This window comes from Panthera uncia, assembly GCF_023721935.1.
Source record: "Panthera uncia isolate 11264 chromosome A1 unlocalized genomic scaffold, Puncia_PCG_1.0 HiC_scaffold_17, whole genome shotgun sequence".
NCBI lineage: Eukaryota > Metazoa > Chordata > Mammalia > Carnivora > Felidae > Panthera > Panthera uncia.
In genome coordinates, this window is record NW_026057577.1 from 17,754,796 (window position 1) to 17,777,391 (window position 22,596).

General features: G+C 46.9%; 1 protein-coding gene across 1 annotated transcript in view; it reads left to right on the forward strand.

Annotated features, from left to right (window-relative positions):
- Window positions 1–448: 448 nt before the first annotated feature.
- Window positions 449–22,596, forward strand: part of PRDM6 (PR/SET domain 6) — a 106,810-nt gene continuing 84,662 nt past the window's right edge. The window contains exons 1-2 of the mRNA XM_049649098.1: window positions 449–1,052; window positions 10,022–10,329. Of these exons, the coding sequence (XP_049505055.1) occupies window positions 449–1,052; window positions 10,022–10,329 (912 nt within the window). The remainder of the gene's footprint in view (window positions 1,053–10,021; window positions 10,330–22,596) is intronic.

The window sequence follows — 22,596 nt, forward strand, 5'->3', positions numbered from 1 at the left end:
GGTCCCGGGCTGGGGGCGGGGGGCGAGACTGTCCCGCCTCCTGGCGCCGGAGGCCAAAGCCGCTCCGGCTCTGCGCCACTCCGGCTGGGGTCGGCTCCGGGCGCCGGCTGAGGGCGGGGGCTGCGTCCTGCCGCCGAGTTCTGCGGGCGAGCGCCCTTGCGCCGGGCTTCAACAGTGCGCGGCGGGAGCCGGGCGCCTCGGACTGGAGGCAAGGCAGGGTGCACACAGCTCCCTTCGCGAGGCGCCGCTGCTTCAGAGTAAACTTTGCGCCCCAGCGGAGTTGGAAAGAGGGAGCTGGGGAACCGGGCTGCCGCAGGCGGAGCCCAGGGCTGAGCCCTTGCTCCACGGTCTTGGCGGTCATCCTCCCCGCCCCTCTCGCACCCAGCCCTGGGCCCGGCTCAAGCGCACCCTCCTCTCTGCCCTCTGCCCCCAGCTTGAGAGGTCGGACATGCTGAAGCCCGGAGACCCCGGCGGCTCGGCCTTCCTCAAAGTGGATCCAGCGTATTTGCAGCACTGGCAGCAACTCTTCCCGCACGGCGGCAGCGGCGGCCCGCTCAAGGGCGGCGGCGGCGCCGCGGGTCCCCTGGGCGCGCCGCAGCCCCTCCAGCCCCCGCCGCCGCCGCCGCCGCCGCCCCCGGAGCGCGCAGAGCCGCCGCCGGACAGCTTGCGCCCGCGGCCCGCTTCGCTCTCCTCCGCCTCTTCCACTCCGGCTTCCTCCTCCAACTCGGCCTCCTCTGCCTCCTCCTGCGCCGCCGCTGCTGCCGCCGCCGCCGCCGCGCTGGCGGGTCTCTCGGCCCTGCCTGTGGCGCAGCTGCCGGTGTTCGCCCCTCTGGCCGCCGCCGCCGTCGCCGCGGAGCCGCTGCCCCCCAAAGACCTGTGCCTCGGCGCCGCCTCGGGCCCGGGGCCTTCCAAGTGCGGCGGAGGCAGCGGCGTGGACGCCCGGGGCGCCCCGCGCTTCCGCTGCAGCGCGGAGGAGCTGGACTATTACCTGTACGGCCAGCAGCGCATGGAGATCATCCCGCTCAACCAGCACACCAGCGACCCCAACAACCGTATGTAGCCGCAGCCCGCGCGCGCTCTCCAGGGGCGCTGGCGCCGTCGAGCGCGGGCGCCCATCGGGGAAGCGGGTCGGATGAGCGGGACTCCGGGTGGTGGGCTGGCCCAGGCCGCGGCTCTGCACGTCCCAGACCGCGGTGGCAACATTTTCCCGAAGTTAGAGAAGGAAAGAGAACGGATGGGATGCCGGGTGGCACTTCGGGGTTACCTTGTCCTCCTCTCATTCCCTGCCTCGCAGCCCCAAGCCTTTAAGACCCGCGCTGCTCGAGGACCGGACTTTCAGATCTCCGCCCTCCCGCGGGATTGTGCCCGGGGCCGGGAGGGTCCTAGCAGCGTACGCTGGGGAGTGTGGGAGACGGGCTTCGCCTGGCCTTAGTGGGACACGGGAGGGACTCTCAGCATTTCTGGGGCGCGTGAATCCCAGGGCTTGGGTCTCCTTCTCTCTGCCTTCTCTCTGGAGTTAACTACATCAGCTCATTTTCGGGCCGTGGGGTTGCAGGGGACCAGCCGCGAGCTGCTGGCTGGCCGGGCCTCGCTGGAGTAGGAATTTTGGACGACGCTGGGTCAGTCTCTCCCTGCAGGCAGGCATGATTCTTGGATCTTCTGTTTATTTAGAAAAGGGGAAAAAGAAAAATTGCCAACTGCTTAATGAGAAAACATTTCCGACTTCAGGGTAGGGTGGTTCCCTGCGGATCCCGCGTTCTCCGTGCACCCTTGATCGTGTAAACGTTCGCAGTCCGTAGGCATGCTTGGTGGTTTACTTCTTTCTTTCTCTTTTTTAAAATAAGAGTGACAGTAGTTAGTTTCGTACAGTGCGCTTTGTTCCCGAGTAAATGGCAAGTGCCTAATTAAAGCTGGAAGTTCTCTTCCCCGCTTCGATCCTTTATTCAAAGTTTCAGACCTTACCAGTACAGGTCCATTGGGAGGTCTTGAAGCAAGGTTCTAAATGAAGACCAAGAATGTGCGTTGCTTGGTCTCTAGTTATTTTCGTAATATCAGAAGTTATGATATGCTTACACCTAAGGCAGTTGGTGTAAGTGCTAAGTGTACTTCCAGAGTCTCTGGAGAGACTATTAAAGCAGGTTAAGAGAGTCAGGTGGAAAGCAATACAGGATTGCAGAGATCGGCATTCACTCAGCTATTTTCATCTCATTTCTTCATTTAGTTTCTGTATGAGGAAAGTGGATGATAAACATGTATTATCATTCTCCGTTGGACTAAGTCCCCTCTTGCAGAATGTCTCCCGCTCCAAGAACTTCTTAATTCGTTGTAAAAACAAAATAACTCCAGGTTTTAGCGAAAGGGCTCCCAGTGTCGCTACTTTGATGAGAAAACACTGGACGCGAACCTAGCGATGGAGGTATTTTAGTCTTTTCATAAGAGATGGGGATAATTTTTCTGATGGAGGTAATTACAACTAACAAAAAGATCAGTTGTATTTACTTTTTTTCCTCTCTAGAGTTTGAGGCTGAAGTACCGGTTTAAAATGAGGGTTTCAACTCGAATTTGCCCTGCAGTTAAGAAGACTTTTGTATTTCAGAGCTTTAGAAAATTTTAGAAAATTATATTGTCCTAGTGGATTTCAAAAAAATACTTATCTCCTACTGAATTTCTTGAATGTGTTGTTTTCAAAGCAGTTCTTTTAAAAAAAATGTGAATTAAGAAAGACAAGAAATGCTTTTTGGAGAAGATATTTTCTGACCGCTAAGTAAAACAGTGATTTTGGGCTTAGAGTGCGTCATCGAGCTTGCAGTTTCTCTTCTGAGTTAAACGAGTATTGGAAAAAAAATGCCAGCAGTACACCCCAAAAGCCCAGGCTGTGCCCTGAGCTCCTATACTGTTTGCAGAGCAATCTTGAGGTTCAGGGCATTTTCACCAGAGAAGAACCTAGATCAATCTGAGAAAGAACGGGGATAGATTGCTAATTAATATGTGGCTCTTGAACCAGTGTATTGCCCAGGTAACTTTTTCCTCTGGCTGGAGGAGATGATTTATGATTTATCTAAATTATTCCTATCGTGTTAATCTTCTGGTATTCCCTTTTGAGTGGACTGGACGGCTTCCCTGTGCCAGGTGCAGGGGAAAACAGAAAACACGAAGGGAAAGACAGTCAGATCGTCCTATTAGAGTTACACTTCACGTCTCTCCCTAATTAAGGGGCAATTGAGAAAGAAAATAGAAAGCTGAGGTCGTTCTGTGTAATGCTGGCGGACCAGGCCTGCCATTCTATCAGAAACTTCTCTGGGCAAGAGCCCTCGCTCTTTTGAAACCTTGGGATGTGTTTTTGCAAAGATGGAGTGAGAAGTGATTGAGTTTAATCTAGCAAGCGGATCAAAACAAAACAGAAATGCAAAGGGTGGGAAACATTTTTCCCCCCTGCCTTAGATGGGGGGAAGTTTCTCAGTTACTTGAAAGATGGTGAAAACCACAGCTTCGCCCCATTCCCAGGTTCTAAGTGGGTGGGGGTGGGGGGAGGTGGGGAGAGAGGCAGGCAGAGGGAAGCGCCTATTTATCCTGTGGCTCATTTTCCTGGTTTCCTTTTAGCCTCTTGCCATCTTCCTCTAAAAGAATTCTGTGAAATGACCATTCAGCATTGCTTCATTTTATTACTTTATATTAAAAAGGATATTGGGACATTTTCTCTTTTTTCTTACAAGGCAAAGAAAGGGACCTCCTTACTTCCCTTATTCCTTTAGAAGAGTAACCCTTTGCCTGGGAGAAACAACCCAGTAACACATAGGAATCATTAACAGTCCTTTGACCTTGAAACTTTATTGGCATCTTTGGCAAATGCCATAGAGAAGGTCCTGTGGCTTTCTTTCTCTCTCACACACACACACACACACACACACACACTTAAAAACAGCAGAAACTGTAAAAGCTAGCCCCCGTAAACTCTTCCATTGTATTTCTCTTATCTAACTCTGGGTTATTTTATCGCACGATTGAAGTACACTTTGAACTGACTCTCCCAATGCTTCTTTGCCGGGTTTTCTTCCCACCTTCCTCACACCGGTCGGCATTGTGTAGTAGAAACGGAGGATGGGGTCTCTCTTCCTTTTCTTCTGTCACTGCCCGCTTTCGCTGCCTGGTTGCCCGAAGCCATTGATTACGTCAGGCTCCTTCGCTTTGGCCTCTTGTGGGGTTCCGGGAGCTGGTGCGTTGCTTAAGACCCCATCACTACTCTTGCAAGGTAGCGAAAGGCGGCCACAGGGCGCCCCTGGTGTTTGTACGAATGATACTGGGCAGTCACTTGGCCGGGCTGATTGCCTCCTCGCATACCTTTCATGTGAAGATGTTCTTTTTTGTGTGGGGAGGGAGGTGGGAGCTAAGTCCGCCCTGAGTGTCTCCCCGTGGAGTAGGGGCACTTTGCAACTTCCCCAGCTGGAGGTCTCTGCCTCCTTCTTTTTCAGAGGGAGCCCTGCTGCACAGGGAACAGTAGTGGGAACAGCACTGGCAGGTGCCCGGGTGTAGGAGTAGGGTGCAAAGCATTCCTGTTGGTAGCGCCACCCTTTCCTAGCGCTTGGGGAGAGGGGCTGTGGGAGAGAAAGAAATCTGGGGTTTGTCCTGTTGAGGGGTTAGAGAGCTGAAAGAAGGGTGAGTATTTTCTGACCTTCCCCAATCTCTTCCCAACCGGTTGGGACACGTAGGTCCCGTTTTGGGGAGCTCCCGAGCCCAGTAACCCCCCAGTGGCGTCCTCCTGCCACCCAGGCACCGGCTTCGCTACCCCCGCCCAGCGACCCCGCTGTCAAGCGCCTGCGACTTAGATTTCAGACCTGGTCCCTGGTGGGAGGGAGGCTCGGAGTCAGTGTGTGGGCTTTTGTGTTGTTCTATTTTTCTTTTTCTCTTTTCTCTCTTCTTGTGTGCAGGCCCAGCCCCATCCCGTAACACACATGATTTAGCTATTTTACATTATTCGTTATCTAGCGCCCTGAAACCGAACATAGAGCCATATATTAGATTGAGGTTAGGAGTGGTGGCGACTGTTTATTTAAGGTGATAAAATGGTCCATCAGCAGTAATCTCCATCGATATGTGCCACCAGGAGATGAAGGATGAGGGGACAAGCCACAATTAATTGCCCTATAGTTTTGTAGGAGAGAGTGGAGTCGGCCCAGGCCCGCTTCGATCTCCTCTTCCTCCTATTCATCATCTCCGCAATGTATATGGCGGCCTCGCAGGGGCAGGGGCCGGCGAGGTTTATCTCGGCCCAATATTCTCTCGCCCGCACACGCTGGCGCTCCCATTTAATTTATTAATACGGTCATCGAAAGACAAATAAAATCCACATTGCCTCCCCGCTTCTTTCTCTCCCTCCCCCTTTTGTCTCTCCCTCTTGGTCCCTGGGCCAAGCCGGCAGCCAGGCGGAACAGGGAAAGCCCAGCGCGCCCGCGATTCGCGGGGAGCTTGAAACTCCCCTCGGGAGAGTCCTCGAGAAGGTTCGGCGCGCCCACATTAGGCTCCCCTTCCCGGTGGCCGGGCTACCGGCCTCGCCTTCTGGGTGTGCCTCTAGAGCCCCTCGGGGGAGCCTAAAAGACCCCTGCAGGGTGGAGGCACCGATCCGTGGGAGGGGCGGCAGTGGCGGCAGTGGCGGCGGCCCTTTCTGGTTTTCTAGGAAAGGCCTTGGCTGGCCGGAAGGGGCAGGGGCCTGGGCGTTCAAGGTTCAGACTTCGGTGCGGGGAGTCCCCCGGCGGGCCTGGCCGTGCCTCCCCTCCAGGCACGGGGCTGGCGTGGGAGGACGCGCGGAGAGCGCGGGTTGGAGTCCCGGGGGCGTGCGCCCCGGCGTGGGAGGTTCCGGCCTGCAGGGCTCAGCCCGTCCCCCGCCCCGTCGCCGCACCCCGGCGACCCAGCGCCCGCACCCCGAGCTCTCGCGGAGCTGCCAGCAGGCGGCACTCCCGGGGCGCCTCCCCGGGGCAGGATCGATGGGCGCCCGCCCCGCCGCGCTCGGCCTGCGGGACCGGGGGCCGCGACCTCGGCGGCGGTCGCGGAGGATTTATAGCTTAGCTGTTATCGCCGCCCAGGCGGAGAGGCCGGGTTCTCGGCGGCTCCTCCGTTTCTTTTCCAGAGGATGAGTGAGGGCGCAGGCGAAGGCGGCGGCCGAGAGGCGTCGGGGAGCCAGGGCCTAGTGTGGCGGGGGCTTCCCGCGGGTCCGCCAGCCTCTCCAGACAGCAACAAAGTCCCGAAACGTGTTAAGTTTCACCTTTCCTAGAACCAGAAATGAAACACCGGAGAAGAAAACCATGGCCTGCTCGGCCCCCTTTACATACTCCATTTTCATTTGCACAAGTAGTGCACGCACTCGGAAAAAGATTCAAAGGGCGTGCTAGGGTGTGAGATGAAGAGTCAGAGTCTGCTCTTCATTACACTGGGCCTGGCCTTCACAAGTCAGTAGGGAGGTCTGGAACTTGGTGACACATCCTTCCCTTATTCAGGGACCCATCAACAGGAGCACTAACGGATCTATTCAAGGTAGAGGAGGGGACCCTGGTCTCTTCTGTTGCCTAGTGCTAAAATGGCATTTCAGCCTATCTTGCTTGGAGAATCTGATAGTCGTTCTCACAGATGGAGAAAACACTTTGCAAATAATAATGATGAACTGTTCAAAAAATTACCCTAATTCCAGGAGAAACGAGGAACATGCATTTGCTTGCTCTTTATGAATACCAATGGACTTGCATTTTATGTATTGCTTGGTAGGGAATGCTGCGTGTAATGTATATACATTTGATATATACATTCATATATAAAATTCATATAAAAAATTCATCTTGGGGGGTGTAGTTTGGGCGTCTAGCTAGCTTCTCCCTCAAACCTTTTCTAGGTGTTTATGGCTTGTCTCTAGAAAACACTCTCTGAGTACTACCTCACATGTTTTAAGCTTCTTCAGACTCCTTTGGGACTCAAGAGACCTAAGCTGGGGGCCAATTATTTTCAATGGCAGAGGTTTTGTAGAGTAAAAAACAACAGCATCAGGATAGAGCTGTGTTTAGATGTAATTGGTCAACTTCTCTAGCAGAATATTTTGATGCAACCTGAAGTGGTTTCTAAATTAAGACTCATGTAATTAAAGTGGATTGGCCTCCCTTGCTCTGCTGTGGACTTCACACACAGGTAGTTTTCTCAATACTGGGAGACACTCAGCTTTTGATTCAGCAAAATGCCACTACTGGGTTTTTCAACACCTGCTGGAGGCCAATGAAACATAGCAAGTAGAGTAGTAAAACTATCTAAAGAGGACTTCTTAAAGGACTAGCCAGAGTTTTACCGCGCATCACAAATACTGGGAGTGTGTTTGCTGTCTGTGGGGGTGGTGGCTGGAGTTGGTACTTTTCCTCCTTATTTTATTACTGATGTAGTTGGTGTGATATTGAACGTGGTGGAGACGTTGGAAGTTGACAATCTCTGGGGTTGGACTGATAGGGAGTGAATACCAAATGCTCTTGCTTCTTATCCTGGTTCACTGAGCCAACCAGAAAGGAAAGTGGGTTAAGCAACTCCCTGGGGTGATTTTATTTTTATTTTTATGGGCCTGTTGCCTTTGTTCATTGTCATTTGTTTTAAGTTCTTTTTGCTCAGGTGCTGAACGGTCATCTCTGAGGTCAGACACTAAAATTCAAAATTGTAGACATCACCTCTTCACTTTTCCATACTTCTCACAGCCCCAAGCCCAAGGGTGTGGGAGAGAGATCTAGAAATCTTTGTAATTGACCGGTGCTAGAGCAAATTTTGCATCTCCCCAAGAGTGCTGTCAGTGAAATAATGCTATCGATTATGAGTTTGGGTATACAATTCTCCCAGCTTTCATTGGTCTCCCTACATCTTTAGGTCTGGAGGCTTTGGAGTCAGGCAAACCTGACTGAGTCTTTCTCTACCACTTTCTAGTTTCTGAGCCTTGGTCTCATTACATTGCTCATGAAGCCTCAAATTGCGTCATCTGCAAAACAGGGATCACGATAGGGTGATTGCTCGGCTCAAGATAGGTGTCTGGAACACTATGCGGCGGGTGACTTTGAGTTTTTATTGTCTTTCTTTCCATTCCGCCTTTGTCTTGAAGTTTCTGTTTTCACAATCAGAAGCTTAAGAGGATGTGTGAAGCGTATCTGGAAGGGCTGACATATGGTAAGTGTAGGACTACCTTCCATCTAGGCCCTGAAGTCAAAAGCAGAGCCTGACGGTATTTACATTAGTGTCTGTTACTGGAAGAGGGAGCTTTTGTGCGATGCAGGTCCAGAGGCATTGACACTTCCTGCCTGTAGAGCCAGGTTGTTGCTTTTCACTTGAGAGGCCTGGGGACGCCTCCAGGACGCTGCAGTCAGAGGGTCCTGTCATTTCCTGGGCTCTCTTGGGAGGAGTGAGAGAATAGCTGACTGAGGGGAAGGCGCAGCCAGCTGGAGCCCTTCTCCACGGAGATAGGATGCTCACATGATGGTCACCCCTCAGCTTGCTGTGAAACAAGGGGGGTTCACTCACCATGGCTGGTTGCCATTAGGGGTTCCTTCCTTGATGATCCACTTTGTCCAAAGTTACGTGGGTGTTTCCTCTGTTTGAGCACGGAGAGGGCACACTTAGGGTGATCCACCAGGACTGGCAGTGACCAAAGCTAGGCGGAGGTGCTTCAAGACCCCAAGGACGAGCCGCCACCCAGCGCTGGCGTATCCACTGGTGCCCCAGCTCTCGCCTGAGAGCATGCTCTCATGCTCGGTGCCATAGGACTCCGTTGCGCCGGGGCGCCGCGGGTTCCCCGGGGAGGCCGGGTCGCGCAGGCGGGTGCCCAGGCTGCCTCCCTGAGGCAGGTCTGCAGGGCCCCGGGCGCAGACACCGCGGCTCCGCCAGGCCCATTAATAACCCGGAGGACGCTGCGATCCGACAGCGCGGTCGCCGCAGGCCCTGCTTCCCGCGGCCGCCTGGCCTTTTCCCATCCAGTTTTTAGTCGAGGGACACTGGGCATCCACAGGTCCCCCGCCCAGAAGGAGGGTGAGGGATCCCCTTGGCTGCTGGCCGCCCTGGGGAACGTTGGCGAGAGACCTCTTCACAACAGCTTTCCCTTCGCTTATAACTCAAGATAGTCGCATTCAGCCTGGGGATCGGCCGTCTGGGCGGGAGTTGGGGCCCTCTCCACCGAGCCATTATTCTGATCCTTAACGACCCATTATCTTGATCCTTAAATTCGCTCTTCGTTTCTTTGTGGCTTCTGGGAGGAGTTTACACTCCAGGACAGGTACTCCAAACCTGCCAGAACATTCCCCTTTTCCACCCATGCCCTTCTGGCTGGAGTGGCCAGAGCGAGTGCTGCCGGGGCTCTGGAGGGACCCCAGCGCCAGTGCGCCCTCTTTGGCGGTTGTCTGGGGTTCCGGCGCCACGGGAGCCAAGACCGGCTCCGCCCTCTGGTGCGGGGGCCCCTAGGAGTAGGAAGGACGCTCTGTGCTAGGTGGGTTGCCCACCTGCCCTGGTGATTCTAGAAGTGTTTTCTTTAATTGTAGAAGGTGGAAAACCAGATATGCCCGGGTGATCAAAGTGCAATCTCTGTTGAGACAGAAGACAGAGCAAGAGACACGCTCTTTTCGCGTATTAAACACACCTGGAAATCCGGTAGAGCGAGAACACCTGGGAACCGAGAAAGGGAAGTGGGAACTAGAGACCTACGGGAAGAGGGGGAGAGGGACAGACCTAGAGGACAAGACGCGAGCCCTGGGCTCCGCGGAGACGGCAACGCCATTCTCACCTACCTCGCAGGGCTTTTGGGGCGCCCCGGGTCTCGACTCCTACCAGGCCGATGTGGGTGCTGCGATTTCCAGGGGAGAGGTGCATATTTACTTCTCCCCCTGTTCGCAGTGGCCTCCCCTCCCTCGCAGGTGGCTTACCCGGGAGGGGGATGTTGTTGTCCCCGGGGTTTACCCGAGGCTGGGCCTCCTCCAGCGGCAGGTTAACCTTCTTCCTTCCCTCCCTCCCGCCTGTCTCCCGGCAGGTTGCGACATGTGCGCGGACAACCGCAACGGCGAGTGTCCCATGCACGGGCCGCTGCACTCGCTGCGCCGGCTCGTGGGCACCAGCAGCGCCGCGGCCGCCGCGCCCCCGCCGGAGCTGCCCGAGTGGCTCCGGGACCTGCCGCGGGAGGTGTGCCTGTGCACCAGCACTGTGCCGGGCCTGGCCTACGGCATCTGCGCGGCGCAGAGGATCCAGCAGGGCACCTGGATCGGGCCCTTCCAGGGCGTCCTACTGCCCCCAGAGAAGGTGCAGGCCGGCGCTGTGAGGAACACGCAGCATCTCTGGGAGGTAAGTCACTCCCCGCCCAGCACCTTGCCAACCAGCCGGAGCTCTGGCCGGCAAAGAGCCTGGCCCTTGGTGGGGGCAGGGGCGGAGGAAGGCATTTTTGGGGAGAGCCTCCCTTGTTCTCCAGAAGGTAGTGGAGAATAGATTTCTCTGGTCATGCAAATGCCCAATATCGGCAGCACCTGCAGTAAAGAGGTGCGCAGCCAGGAAGACGGGGGCTCCAGGTTTCTGAAGTTGGAACCCCCTTAACAGGCCTCTACTCCAGCTAGTCTCCCTGGATCTTGAGAAAAAGAAAACGCAGGTGAGGTGATAGAGCAGAGGAGGGTGGATATTGGGGGTGTAAGCTAGAAGAATCTGGTGCCCCATTCTGAGCTCTTCCAGGACGTTTTTTGGGCACTGGGCAAGAAGGAACATAAGCCTGACCAGGAGGAAGAGAGCCAGGCTCCTTTTCCCAGATAAAAACAGTTTTGTAAACCCTGAATTAGACTGCAACATGTTTCATAACTTCCCAAGCGTCTGAAGGAAGCAATTCCTGTCGTGAATGAGAAATCACAAATTCTGCTTCTTCTTTGACAAAGTACAGTTCCACCGTCTTCAACAAGACAGGAAATCAAAACATAGGAAAACTTGGAGCACTTTGATATCACCCAATTAATGGCAATACTTCAGTGGCACAATCTTATCTTACGCTATTATTTAAAAATAAACAGTGTACTTGAAAAATGTTAATCTGAGATTCCTCCCAAAGCTTTATGGTTGATTATCGAGATCCAGTTCTGAAGAGGCAGATTCTTGGCCATAGGTAATCCCCCCCCAACCAGTTGTAGCCACCTCTCACCCATGGAGTGATTTATGAAATACAAGATGCTAGAAGTTTTACTCTTAGGGCAATATGTAGATCTTACTGAGGCCAGGCAGTGTAATGCAGCGGGAACAGCCAGAAAACAAAGTCTCTCAAGTGCCAGCGGCCAAGTTGGTGTGGACTTTAAGTCTCCGTTCATGGTCATTTCTATAGCAACGTGTCTCCCACACTTGGTTCGCTGGCCTGTCAAGATGGGCATGCTCATTGTGAGATGCCCCATGGTCAGTCACCAAAACTCGGGAGACTCAGTAATCCACTCGGATTTTTGCTGAGCACTCTGGCCAGCACTACCTTAGGGCCTGGAGACACAGCATTGTGAAAAACAAACCCGGCCTCCAGAACCGTTACAGGGCTGTTGGCGATGGGCTGCTGGGGCCTGTGTTTGTAAAACCTCCTTGGAAGGGGGAGGAGCTAAGTGTATGAGCTCCCAGCGCACTGGCCCAAGATGACCACGTGGCGGCCATGGGTGGTGTAGACCTTACATTTATCTGCTAGGGCTGTGGGCCCAGGTTGCAGGTTCCATTTCACTCCTAAATTGGAAAACAGTTACACGTTTTTAATCTTTCAGACCAGGATTCTTGAACAAGGGGCAGATTTATGTTACCAAGTAGTGTTTGCTTTTGTTTTGTTTTTTTGTTTTTTAATAGAAATTTTTACAGGAAAACATGGTGGGAGAAAAATGGCTTGGTACGTGGAGCCAGGTTAGGAGTTAGAGCTCTGGGGCTTGGAAAAACTGACAAGCGGGAAATAATCAAAGCATCTGGTTTTGAAATATTTCCCAGTTGGTTTTTGTTTCTGACTAATTAGTTGTAACCTCCAATGCGGTTTAAAGTTTATAAAACACTTCCAGGCACTTTTCGTGTTCCAGTAGTGTTATTAGGAGTGCTAATATCATAGAGTTAAAGGTCTGCCAGTACTTTTCTGAGATCTTAAAGCAGTTGTTCAATGGTACAGATTTGCTCTATGTGCAAATGTTAAGAACACTGTTATACTGCCCTCGGTTGCCTCACGTTTTGAGCTCATCTATTTTTAGAGTGCCAGGGGACAAAGCCATAAACATGAAAAAAATCCCATCGTTCATTGTTGTTTTTTTTTTTTTCTTTTTTTGGTTTTTTTCTTAAAGGATTTGGATTCTTGGTATATTGGCTGGAGATCGCTACACAGATAGAGTAAAATGATAAATCTTAATACTGAAAACTGTAGAGTCTTTCTCTCGTACCTTTCCTTGTACGTGAAGTTGAAATTGTTCAAATAAGGAGTGGGACTTGAGGGTTGTTGTTGTTGATCCCTCAGTCGATAGGAATTGCGTCTTACCTGTAGCTTCAGGTATGTGAGTTGGTTCTGTGTTATAAAAAGACTTGCTGGGAGTATGCACACATAAATGATTTACGGGCCCCTCTTCCTAATTTCAGGACATGATCTGTTTATTTTTATCATCTGTAAGAACAGTTGGAATAAGTAAACATTGAGGGGATCGAAGGGATATTAAAACTGCAGCCGTGCAAAATATATCTGTCTCCTGGGAGATCCTATAAAATGTGACGGACTGGGGCCAGGTAACTTAGTGCCGATGTCCGTTTGTAAGATACAACACTTACTTTAATGGGTTTCAGGTTTTTATTAGTATAATTTTTTTTAAGCTATAGAGTCTGAGTTTGTTAATTTTAAGCATTATGATTTATTCTTTTTCTGAAATGTGCCGATTTGAATTTAGTGAAATTTATAACAGGAGGTTCCAAATGGTGTTCCTTACATGTCAGCCTTTGCTTTCAAACCTGAATTCTACTGTGAAAAAATTTTAATCACTGTATGATTCGTATTAGGAAAGAATCCGTAATCGGGATATACGGTAGATCGATAGGAAACTTTTGGCAATAATTGTTTCATGACTCATGTAATAATTATCCATTGAAAAAACACATTCTTTCAGATATCTTCCAGAATCTCAGGTTGACATAAAACAGACCTTAAAAAACTTAAAAGCAGTTGAAGCATTACCATTTCATTTTAAAAGTCAACTGAAATCATTTCTCTTCTCACATTTTTTCCAAGTCACTGGCTGATGAAGAAATGTCTTTATATTTAGAGTTCAATACTCAGGTCCTGATGGATCTTCCCAGGGTTACTTATCTTTATTTCAGTACAATAAATGGATTGCTAATCTTTTCCCGTCACTGTTTCCAAGTAGATGATGGATTTTTGTTTCAGTTTACAGTTCATTGTTTTTAGTATGGCTGTACTTTATTATACACATGAAGGCTTATTACAGAAACAATCAGATTCACCTTAGTTACTCCTTTTGTTTAATCATTAAAACCTCCATTTTCTTTGTAGAAAATGGCTCTTTAATATTTAACATACATCAGCCATGGAGAGCTTGTCTGATTGTTTTGTCAGTGTGCTATCATCTTTTAGTTAATATTTGCTTTGTGTATAACCCTCGTTCTTAAAAATAGAGCAATTTAAAGAAAGTTAAATATCATTCCGTTACCTTCCATATATTTTGACTCTTTGGGGTACTTACGGAAAATTCTAAGAGTTTTTCTTTTCTCTCTGTCTCTCTCTTTTTTAAGGAAGAAGTCCAAGTGATTTTTTTTTTTTTTTTTTGGTGTGTGTGACTTAAGGAGATTAACAAACTGAAAGCCAAGTTACTAGTCTTTTTCCTGGGGAGGGGCTGGGTACAGTTTCTTTTAGAATCAGATTTTAATGTGTTTTACAAAAAATAATAAATTCAGATAGTTTAAAACAAAAACATTACAGGATGGATTAAACAATCACTCACTTTGCTTATAGACATTTATTCCGGTAAGAGTTGGATACATGGTATATTTCTAGTTACTTGGCCATAATGAGAAAAATCTTTCTCAATATTTTGCAAAGAAAACATAGTCTTTCTCAGCAATTAGGTCTTATTGATGAGAGTGAGATAATTTTGCTCTAATGTGTTTTCTAATAAAGAAGTGAAAAGGCACATTTGATTCTAACATTTATGAAAACATTATCTCAATTATTAATGTGCCCTTTTTCCCTAGAGATAGATTAATCTAATTGCACATGGTTTCCCCTTTCTGCTTAACATCAGAATTTAATATGACTGGACCTGAGGAATGTACATAGTGTAAACTTGAAATTCTATTGGATATAAAATACGGAAGTTTAAAATAAAGTTACCATTTAAGATAGGCCAGAATTGCTCAGGCCTTTCAAATCAAAGTCTGATTTAACTGGAAATTTTAGTGACAATGACAAAATAGATTACACTTATTTTCACCCTAGAAAAATTGTTCTGCTCATTGAAATAAGGTAGTGACTTGTTAGGATTACAGTCAAGGAACTGGAAAGGGCTTTAATTTTATAGAACCTGTCTTTGCCTCAGTAAATTTGAGTGTCTCCTTTTCATTTACACTACGTGAAAACCTTCCATTATTTTTCTTCAGAAAATCAAGGGGGATAACATAATGCGGGTTTTTTTTTTTTTTTTTGTGGTTTGATTTTATGCCATGATATTCTAGATTTAATAAGAGGTTTGCTTTTAAGCAAATGGTCTATTTTTCATCATTACCATTTAGCTTAGGTCAAAAGATGTTGATGAAACCAATATTAAAAATATATTACATGTTGCTAAATGTTTATATTTCACAACCATCATACATAATTGGTACTAGAAGGAAATGAATTGATTTCATATTTTAAATGTATTAGCTTTTTATAAATACCCAATTGCATATATAGTACTGTACTCATTTGTATATATTTAGGTGTTGGAAAAAAATCATTTCAAATGAATCATTTCAAATGAAATTAAAGTCATTTAAAAATGAAATTGAAGTCATTCTAAAGTTGTTCCGGTGATAGTACCATAATTATACGGTCCATATTTTTGCTTTATAGACTTTGACGCATTTGGCCTGATTCACCAAAGCACTAGGGGATAGAATTATGTGGCTGTTCCAGTTATAATGAAGTAGAAATTGTGTTTCTTAGTGATTTATCATTTCATGTGATAGACTGCTTGTCAGCTTGGTTTTGAATATGTCAATTTCATGAAGTCCAAATATGATTTCTCCTTAAAAATAAACTATAGTCATAGTACTGTTAGGTTTTAAATTTGCAGAGTAACAGCTGATGTATCTCTTTGGCTTTGCCTCATTTGATTCGAAGGTGTCTTTTATAGTGGTGCCCATTTGATAGAGTGCGAGCATTTTGTAGTTTTACATACACTGTAAAACCATCTGCCGCCTCTTGGAATCGTTTCCAGCATTGTGCTAAAAATCAAAACTTAGGACTTAACGTTGGCTTCGAAAAGGGCCCTTCCAGTCCTGGTCCGTTACATTTACATATCGCCCTGCACAGTGCCACTGGTGGTTTTCTGGGTCTGAAAATGATTCTGCTTTAAGAAAATAAATACGTAGAGCAGCCGTTTGGAAATTCTCACACTAGTGAGGTTTAATCTAAATATGCATGTGACATGCCAGTGATTTAACTGCAAATATTTTATGAAGAGTGATGTGTTCTGTATCCATGGGACTATATTTCTCATTAGTTCATTTTATCTGTTGTTTACAGATGGCTTTTACTGATGGCATTTTGGCTATGTGAAGAAAATAATTCATAAGTCTCTCGTGTCCACAACCGCATCTTTTCTTACATCCTATGATTTTTTTTTTTTCCACACTGACTTAAAAACAGGGTCAAGAAATTGAAATCTCAAGCTCAGAGGTTACTGGACAGATGAAGTCTGTCCTCCCCAGTGGTAGCAAGTGAGCTGATGAAAATGTGGCTATGGTAACATTGGCCTGAAGAAAGCTTGCTGGGGAGCCTCCGTCTTTTACTGTGTCACTTACAGCACTTTTAATTATTTGAGTAAGTCTGTTTTGCTCCCCAGAAATCACTTATAGTGGTAGTATAACCTTATGGATTTGTTAGCTGAGGAACCACATCCACAATATCCAAAACCTCTTGTTCTGCCGATCTGAGGAACGCCATGCCTAGATCCGCTGCTGGATTGCCCCCCCGCACCGTCTCCCTCTCTCTCCCTTTCTCCCCCTCCCTTTCTTTTTTAGAATCTCGTAGACTCCAAGATTTCATGGGTCCCAACATGCCTTGTGTATTTACACAAGAAATACAGACTCCGGTACAACTACTTAGCATAAAAGCCAGAGAAAGCAGAGCAGGGTAGACTTTTCCTTGTAAGCATTAGCCACCTCGCTCAGATAAGTTACAGAATTCCATTATCCAAATTGTTACACATGTGTGACAGAGGTTGACCTTTCGTCATGTCAATCCTTTTTGCGTGGGCCCCAGGCTCCAGCCTAATGGCTCAAACCCTGATTTACTCACTGTAATAAGGGCAGGAGGTCGAGCAGTTGTCAGGCTGCCTGTTCGTACTCTTCTCGGAGCCCGGTTGAAGGCTGTTAACACAAAGCTTTTCAAAGTGAATTTACAACCCGCACCACTGACAGAGGCCAATCAGTGCACCATAAATGTCAGGTTAGTGAGATTGAGCAGTAAGTAAAGTACTGACAGCACACTATTGGCTGGAATCAATTGGCCAAGGTTTGACTGTGGAGCGCGAGCTACGTGCCTTGGCGGGCGCAGGGCAGGGGCTCAAGTGCGGAGCCTGGCTTTCCAGGTTGGAGTCGGTAGAGGTACCTGGGAGCAGGTGTTTGAGGGTTGAGACGCCGCCCCCGTTTGTTGGGGCGTATGGGTGTAGCCAGCCTCGTCCGTGTTGATGGGCTGCGCGGTGTCTGAGTTCACGGCGGCCCCGCCTGCTGACTCTGAGGCTTGGAGGAGAAGGGCCCGGCGTTAGACACAAAGGGGCAAGAGGAGAACGATCACGGTGCGGTGCCTTCAGAACCAGGGGACGCGTGCAGTGCGGTCCTGTGCGGCTAAAAGGTAACGTGTTCAGACTCCACAACCCTAACAGGGATTTCCACCAAGGCGCCGACCCACACACAAGCCGCCTCTTCTGCCCTTCTGGAGGCTGAGGGATGTGCAACTTTCACGGAAGTCACTAATGAATGATTATGGGTTCAGGGCCTGAATATCCATGAGGTGTGGTTTCCCCACCACACGGAATGTTTTTATCATTTTGTGTAATGACAGCCTGGACAACAATTCATTTAGCTCTGAAGGCATCAGCATTAAAATGGAGGAATCCATTAAAATGCTGTACGCAAGGATTTATAAATTAGGCAATTTCCTTGATTATTGCAATCATTTACAAAATTGATTGTTGCAGTGTGGTATAGACAGATTTCAGCAACTGTCATTGACAACAAGCACATTCTCTGATATCTATGGTTACTGGTCACTAAACCAGGTCACTGTCCCTCACTGCTCCCTCTCTCCCGCTCCCCCCCCCCTCCTTGTTGTGCTTGGTCACAAGGTCAGGCAGACTTGCAGAGAACCTTAAAACTCTAAAGTTTGAGTTGCCTTCAGAAGAGACCCACTTGGGCTGTGAGGGTGGGTGCAGGTTGTTGTGATGGTCGTAGCATTGTTTGCACGTGTGAATTCTAATTTTGGAGCCGCACGAGGATGATTCTCATGTACCTCAGGTCAGTAGCGGAGATTTTGAAATGAGGCCAACCCAAAAGGAGATAATTTTTGCAAATTGCAGCTGTAAATATTTGTTTGATTGAAGCTCTAAAAGTCAATAATGTGTTTTATTTGTTGGTCCTTAGAGTTCTAATTATCCGATAGATATATCGTAGAGTCACTGGATTTTAGGTCAATTAATTCTGGAAGGCATAATAAAGACATTGTTACAAGCGTGAAACGCTCAAAATGCTGCAGATTTTCCTGTTCGAGGACACACACAAAACAAGTCGACTTGGTGCTTAATCACTAACCACAAACCACAGAGTTGCCTTTATTCGTGCAGTCTCAGACACGGGCATGCCCAATGTGTCTGCAGAGCTCCAGCCAATGAAAGCTAGCCGTGCGGTTTATGCTTAGTACCAAATAACTGACTTCGGACATTTGTTTTTCATCATCATTTTGTTTTTAATCATAATTTTTCCCTTTTGGAACTCTAAAAGAAACCGGGGCTTGTAAAATAATAACACTTTGGAAAATTGTTTAACGCTGTTGGGAAGACAAAAACGTTTTGGTTTGTCCTGATTTGAAGACATCAGTATTTGATCTCATGGTGGTCTTTGTTTAAAAGGGAAGATGCTGTGTTTTAGGAAGTCCTATGGCTTGGTGACACCTTGCGTCTATTTGGCTATTGTTGGGTCAGAAGTCAGAAGTTCCTTTTCATTTTTAATTAGTTGTACTATTCATGGCTTCAAAATTCAGCAGAGAGGCAGTATTTTCATTTCAGTGCCTCGATATGATTGCCTCGTTTTTATCCACATGTTCTTTTCCACAGGTATTTCTGGTTTCTGTTAAGACTCAAAAGCCATGTGACTAGATCTGTTTTGGGTGAAGTGTGAACGAGGCACTCACTGCTAAAGCTGTTTCTGCCAGTGCCCTTGTACATGAATTTAATACACCAAAATCTACAGCGTGCAACTGTGAAATGATGATATGGGGCTAAGCCCATTTTATTAAAATGAACAGTGTTTTTCACTCTCTGTGATCATTTTAAATTAAAGCTGCCTCCGGTAATGAAGTGTCTTCTATGTAGAAACATTCAGTGTAATCTAATTCAGCAGAAACTTCTTAAGTGCTTTTTAATTGGAATCAAATTAAATGTAATCAAGTCATGTTTTCAGGGTCTTGTAAAGCACCGAGACCTAAGTGTTGTTAGCAGGCTTGGGAATATTAATGTTGATCACAAATTTAGTACAACACTACTAAATTCTCAGAGGTCCATGCAAACTCCAAAATGGTAGATGACCAGTACCTATATGTTTGGTTAGAGTACAATGCTTTCGGAATCTATTTTGTTTGTCCCCAGGCTAATACTGAGGTTCCTTTGTGATACTAAAAAAATACAGAAATCCTTGCTGGGAGATAAAATCCTGAAAAACTTGGGGCTCGTGCAAAGTGCACTTAATTTCAGTTTGTTGCAATTAATTGCAGTTTGTAATTTGACCTGCATAATCTACAAAGTGGAAAATCTGAAAATTAAGCTTTAAATGATGGAAATGAGATTTTCTACAGAAAATGTTTAATGTTCATCCTAAGCAATTCAAACTACACAAAAGTATACTCTGGCAGTAACTGTTGTTGATGTTTTTTTTTTTTTTTTTCAAGATTTTATTCTTGTTTTCAAGTAATCCCTACACCCATCTGTGGGGCTTGAACTCGCAGCCTCTGAGATCAAGAGTCACTCAGTCCACTGACTGAGCCAGCCAGGTGCCCCCCCCCCCTCGATGATTTTTCTAATGGCCTTTTGGGAGACGACTATGTAATATAATGCATATTTATTTCATTGAAATCACAGTTTTGGTAAAAATATTTGTACACTGTCATTGATACTGCAAAACAGATCTTGAAAGCCGCTGCCAAAAGCACTATTTTTCTAAGATCTTCTGCAGTGGTTAAATTTGGCTCAGCCATGAATAGATTTTGATTTTGTGTCTAGTTGCGTCCTTCCCTCTGTGTATTTCTCTTGGTAGGAAATTTCCTTAACAGTCTGCCAGCCTTGCTGTATTATAGAAACACTTCTTGTGATATTTTTGTATGTTTTTAGTGTATGTCTTTAATATGACCAGAGGCTTTCTGGAGCCTGTAGGGAGGTTTTAATGGTTCTCAGGGGGGAAGAAATTTCTGTGTTCCTTTTTATACGTGGAGGTGTTAACAAAAAAGGATCAGATTGCTTTGAAATGCTTTTCTAAGTAGGAAGACTCATTAATTTACCGACTTGCATGTTAGACTTCAGGCAAACTACTAAATTTCTTTGTGTCGCCATTTCTTGTATAAGAGAGTTCTGCACTATTGTGCAAGTTAGAAAGACCTTATGTATGGCTTTTGTATAACAAAAGGGATTTTCTGTTTCAATTGGGATTTTTATTTTATTTTATTTTTCACTTGGGATTTTAATAGTAGCCTGTAAGTTTCTACTATACTCTGCACATAATTATAAAGAATCTCATTACTTGTTAAAGCGAAACCGTAGACTATGACACACAGTTTGAATGAATTTAGTTACAAAATCAGGCTTAAATAATATCTAAATGCACATTTATTTAGTGCTGCTTATAAGGAAGAAAGGATTAAAGAGATGCCATACGACATGGGTGAAAAAAAATGATGAGATGGCTTTAATTTTTAAGACTACCTTTCTAATGGAGAGCAAAAGGATAACTGTAAATATTGGACATGTAAATAGAAGTTTCTAGGTGTGTCATTTCAGTAAGTCAAATGATTGCTCTTCATCCTCACAACAGAGAACTGACTTGCAGTATGAAATGTGAGGGGAAATGACTGAGAAACATCTAGAAAGATCACAAGGAAGCCCCCAAACCTGAAGGTCCTTTGACCGTGGACCTCACGCCAGGAGCAATTCATTAGGTAGGTTTGACACTGGGTATTGAATTCTGTATAGAACAGCATCTCACTGCCTAGCATATGGTGGCTTGTCAATACATATTAAATGACAGCAAATCAACATCGTGGCACATTTGCCACTGTCCATAAAAACGTGTGTGCCGCTGTGTGTGTACTGGTGAATACTGACTTACTGGCACACCGTGCAAATTGTGAATCTGTCAGTGTTGACCCTGTGAAATGCAAGAATTCTGAGTAGCGGCTTGCAATTGGGAACTGTTATGTTTGGGGTGCCTGGGTGGCTCAGTCAGTTGAGCATCCGCCTCTTGATTCATCTCAGGTCATGATCCCAGGGTCGTGGGGTCAAGCCCTGCGTGGGGCTCCATGCTGATGATGGAGCCTGCTTGGGCTTCTCTGTCTCCCTCCTTATCTTACCCTTCTCTGCTTGTGTGCACATGCAAGCGTGCTCTCTTTCTCAAAATAAGTAAACACTAAAAAGAAAATTTTGTTTTATTTTATTACTTTTATAAGCAGGCTCCATGCCCTAGCGTGGAGCCCAATGCAGGGCAAATTCATGACCCTGAGATCAAGATCTGAGCTGTTATCAGCAGTTAGGTGCTTTTTTTTTTTTTAATGTTTGTTTATTTTTGAGAGAGAGAGAGAGAAAGAGATCGAGTGGGGAAGGGGCAGAGAGAGAGGGAGACACAGAATCTGAAGCAGGCTCCAGGCTCTGAGCTGTCAGCACAGAGCCTGACGATGGGTTCGAACCCATGAACCTCGAGATCATGACCTGAGCCGAAGTCGGATGCTTAACCGACTGAGCCACCCAGGCGCCCCAGGAAAATATAGATGAAAAAGCCAAAATAAGATAAAAACAGAGAGGCAGGCGAACCTTAAGAGACTCTTAAATACAGAGAATGAACTGAGGGGTGTTGGAGGGGTGGTGGTGGGGGATGGGCTAAATGGGTGACGGGCATTTACGAGGGAACTTGTTGGGATGAGCATCGGTGTCCTATGTAAGACATAAATCACTGGGTTCTACTCCCGAAGCCATGACAACCCTGCATGTGAACTAACTTGACTTTAAATACAAAAAAAAAAAAAAAAAAAAAAAAAAAAAAAAAAAAAAAAAAAAAAATCAGATGAAGAAGTGAAAATCGAAACACACTCTAAAGAACAAAAATTTAGGTTGAGATTAATATTTTTAAAAATGTATATTCGTTTTACATGAATCATTTCTCTTACGGTGTCTGGAGTTATTACTTAGATGTCACTCAGAGCAGGGGTGATGTTCAAAGTATTTGACAACCAATGCAGCCTAGACGCTGTCCCATAAACCTGCGTGCCTGCCACTGTATCGGTGTCTTGGGTGTGGCGTAGAGGTTCTGAATCTAGGAGAGTTAGGTGGGCTTTAGCAAAGCTATTAAATACACAATCAGTGGCAATAACAATCTATTAACAGGTATAGGGTTTTTGTTTTATAAGACAAAAAGTTCTGGAGATGGGTTGCACAACTGTGTGACCATACTTTACTAAACCGTACCCTGAAACATGGTTAAAATGGGGGCGCCTGGGTGGCTCAGTCAATGAAGCCACACACTTGATCTCGTGGGTGGTAAGTTCAAGCCCTACCTCCACCGTCAGCACGGAGCCTTCTTGGGATTCTCTGCCTCCCTCTCTCCCTGCCCCTTCCCACTCACAATAAATGAATAAAGTTTAAAAACATAGTTAAAATAGCAAATGTTATGTGGATTTTACCCCAATTAAAAACGAAGAACGATCTACATTTCAGCGATTTTTCTTCTAGCTCTTCTTAAAGTCTAGCTTATGTAAGAGTTTTCAGGTGTAGGGAGCCAAGAAAAATTCACTCTAGGCTCCTGCCCCTAAAAGATTCTGGTTCAGCCCTCCTGCCCTGGGGACCCAGCAGTCTGTTTTCTTAACAAATGTCTCACCGGCTCGTCCAGCTGCAC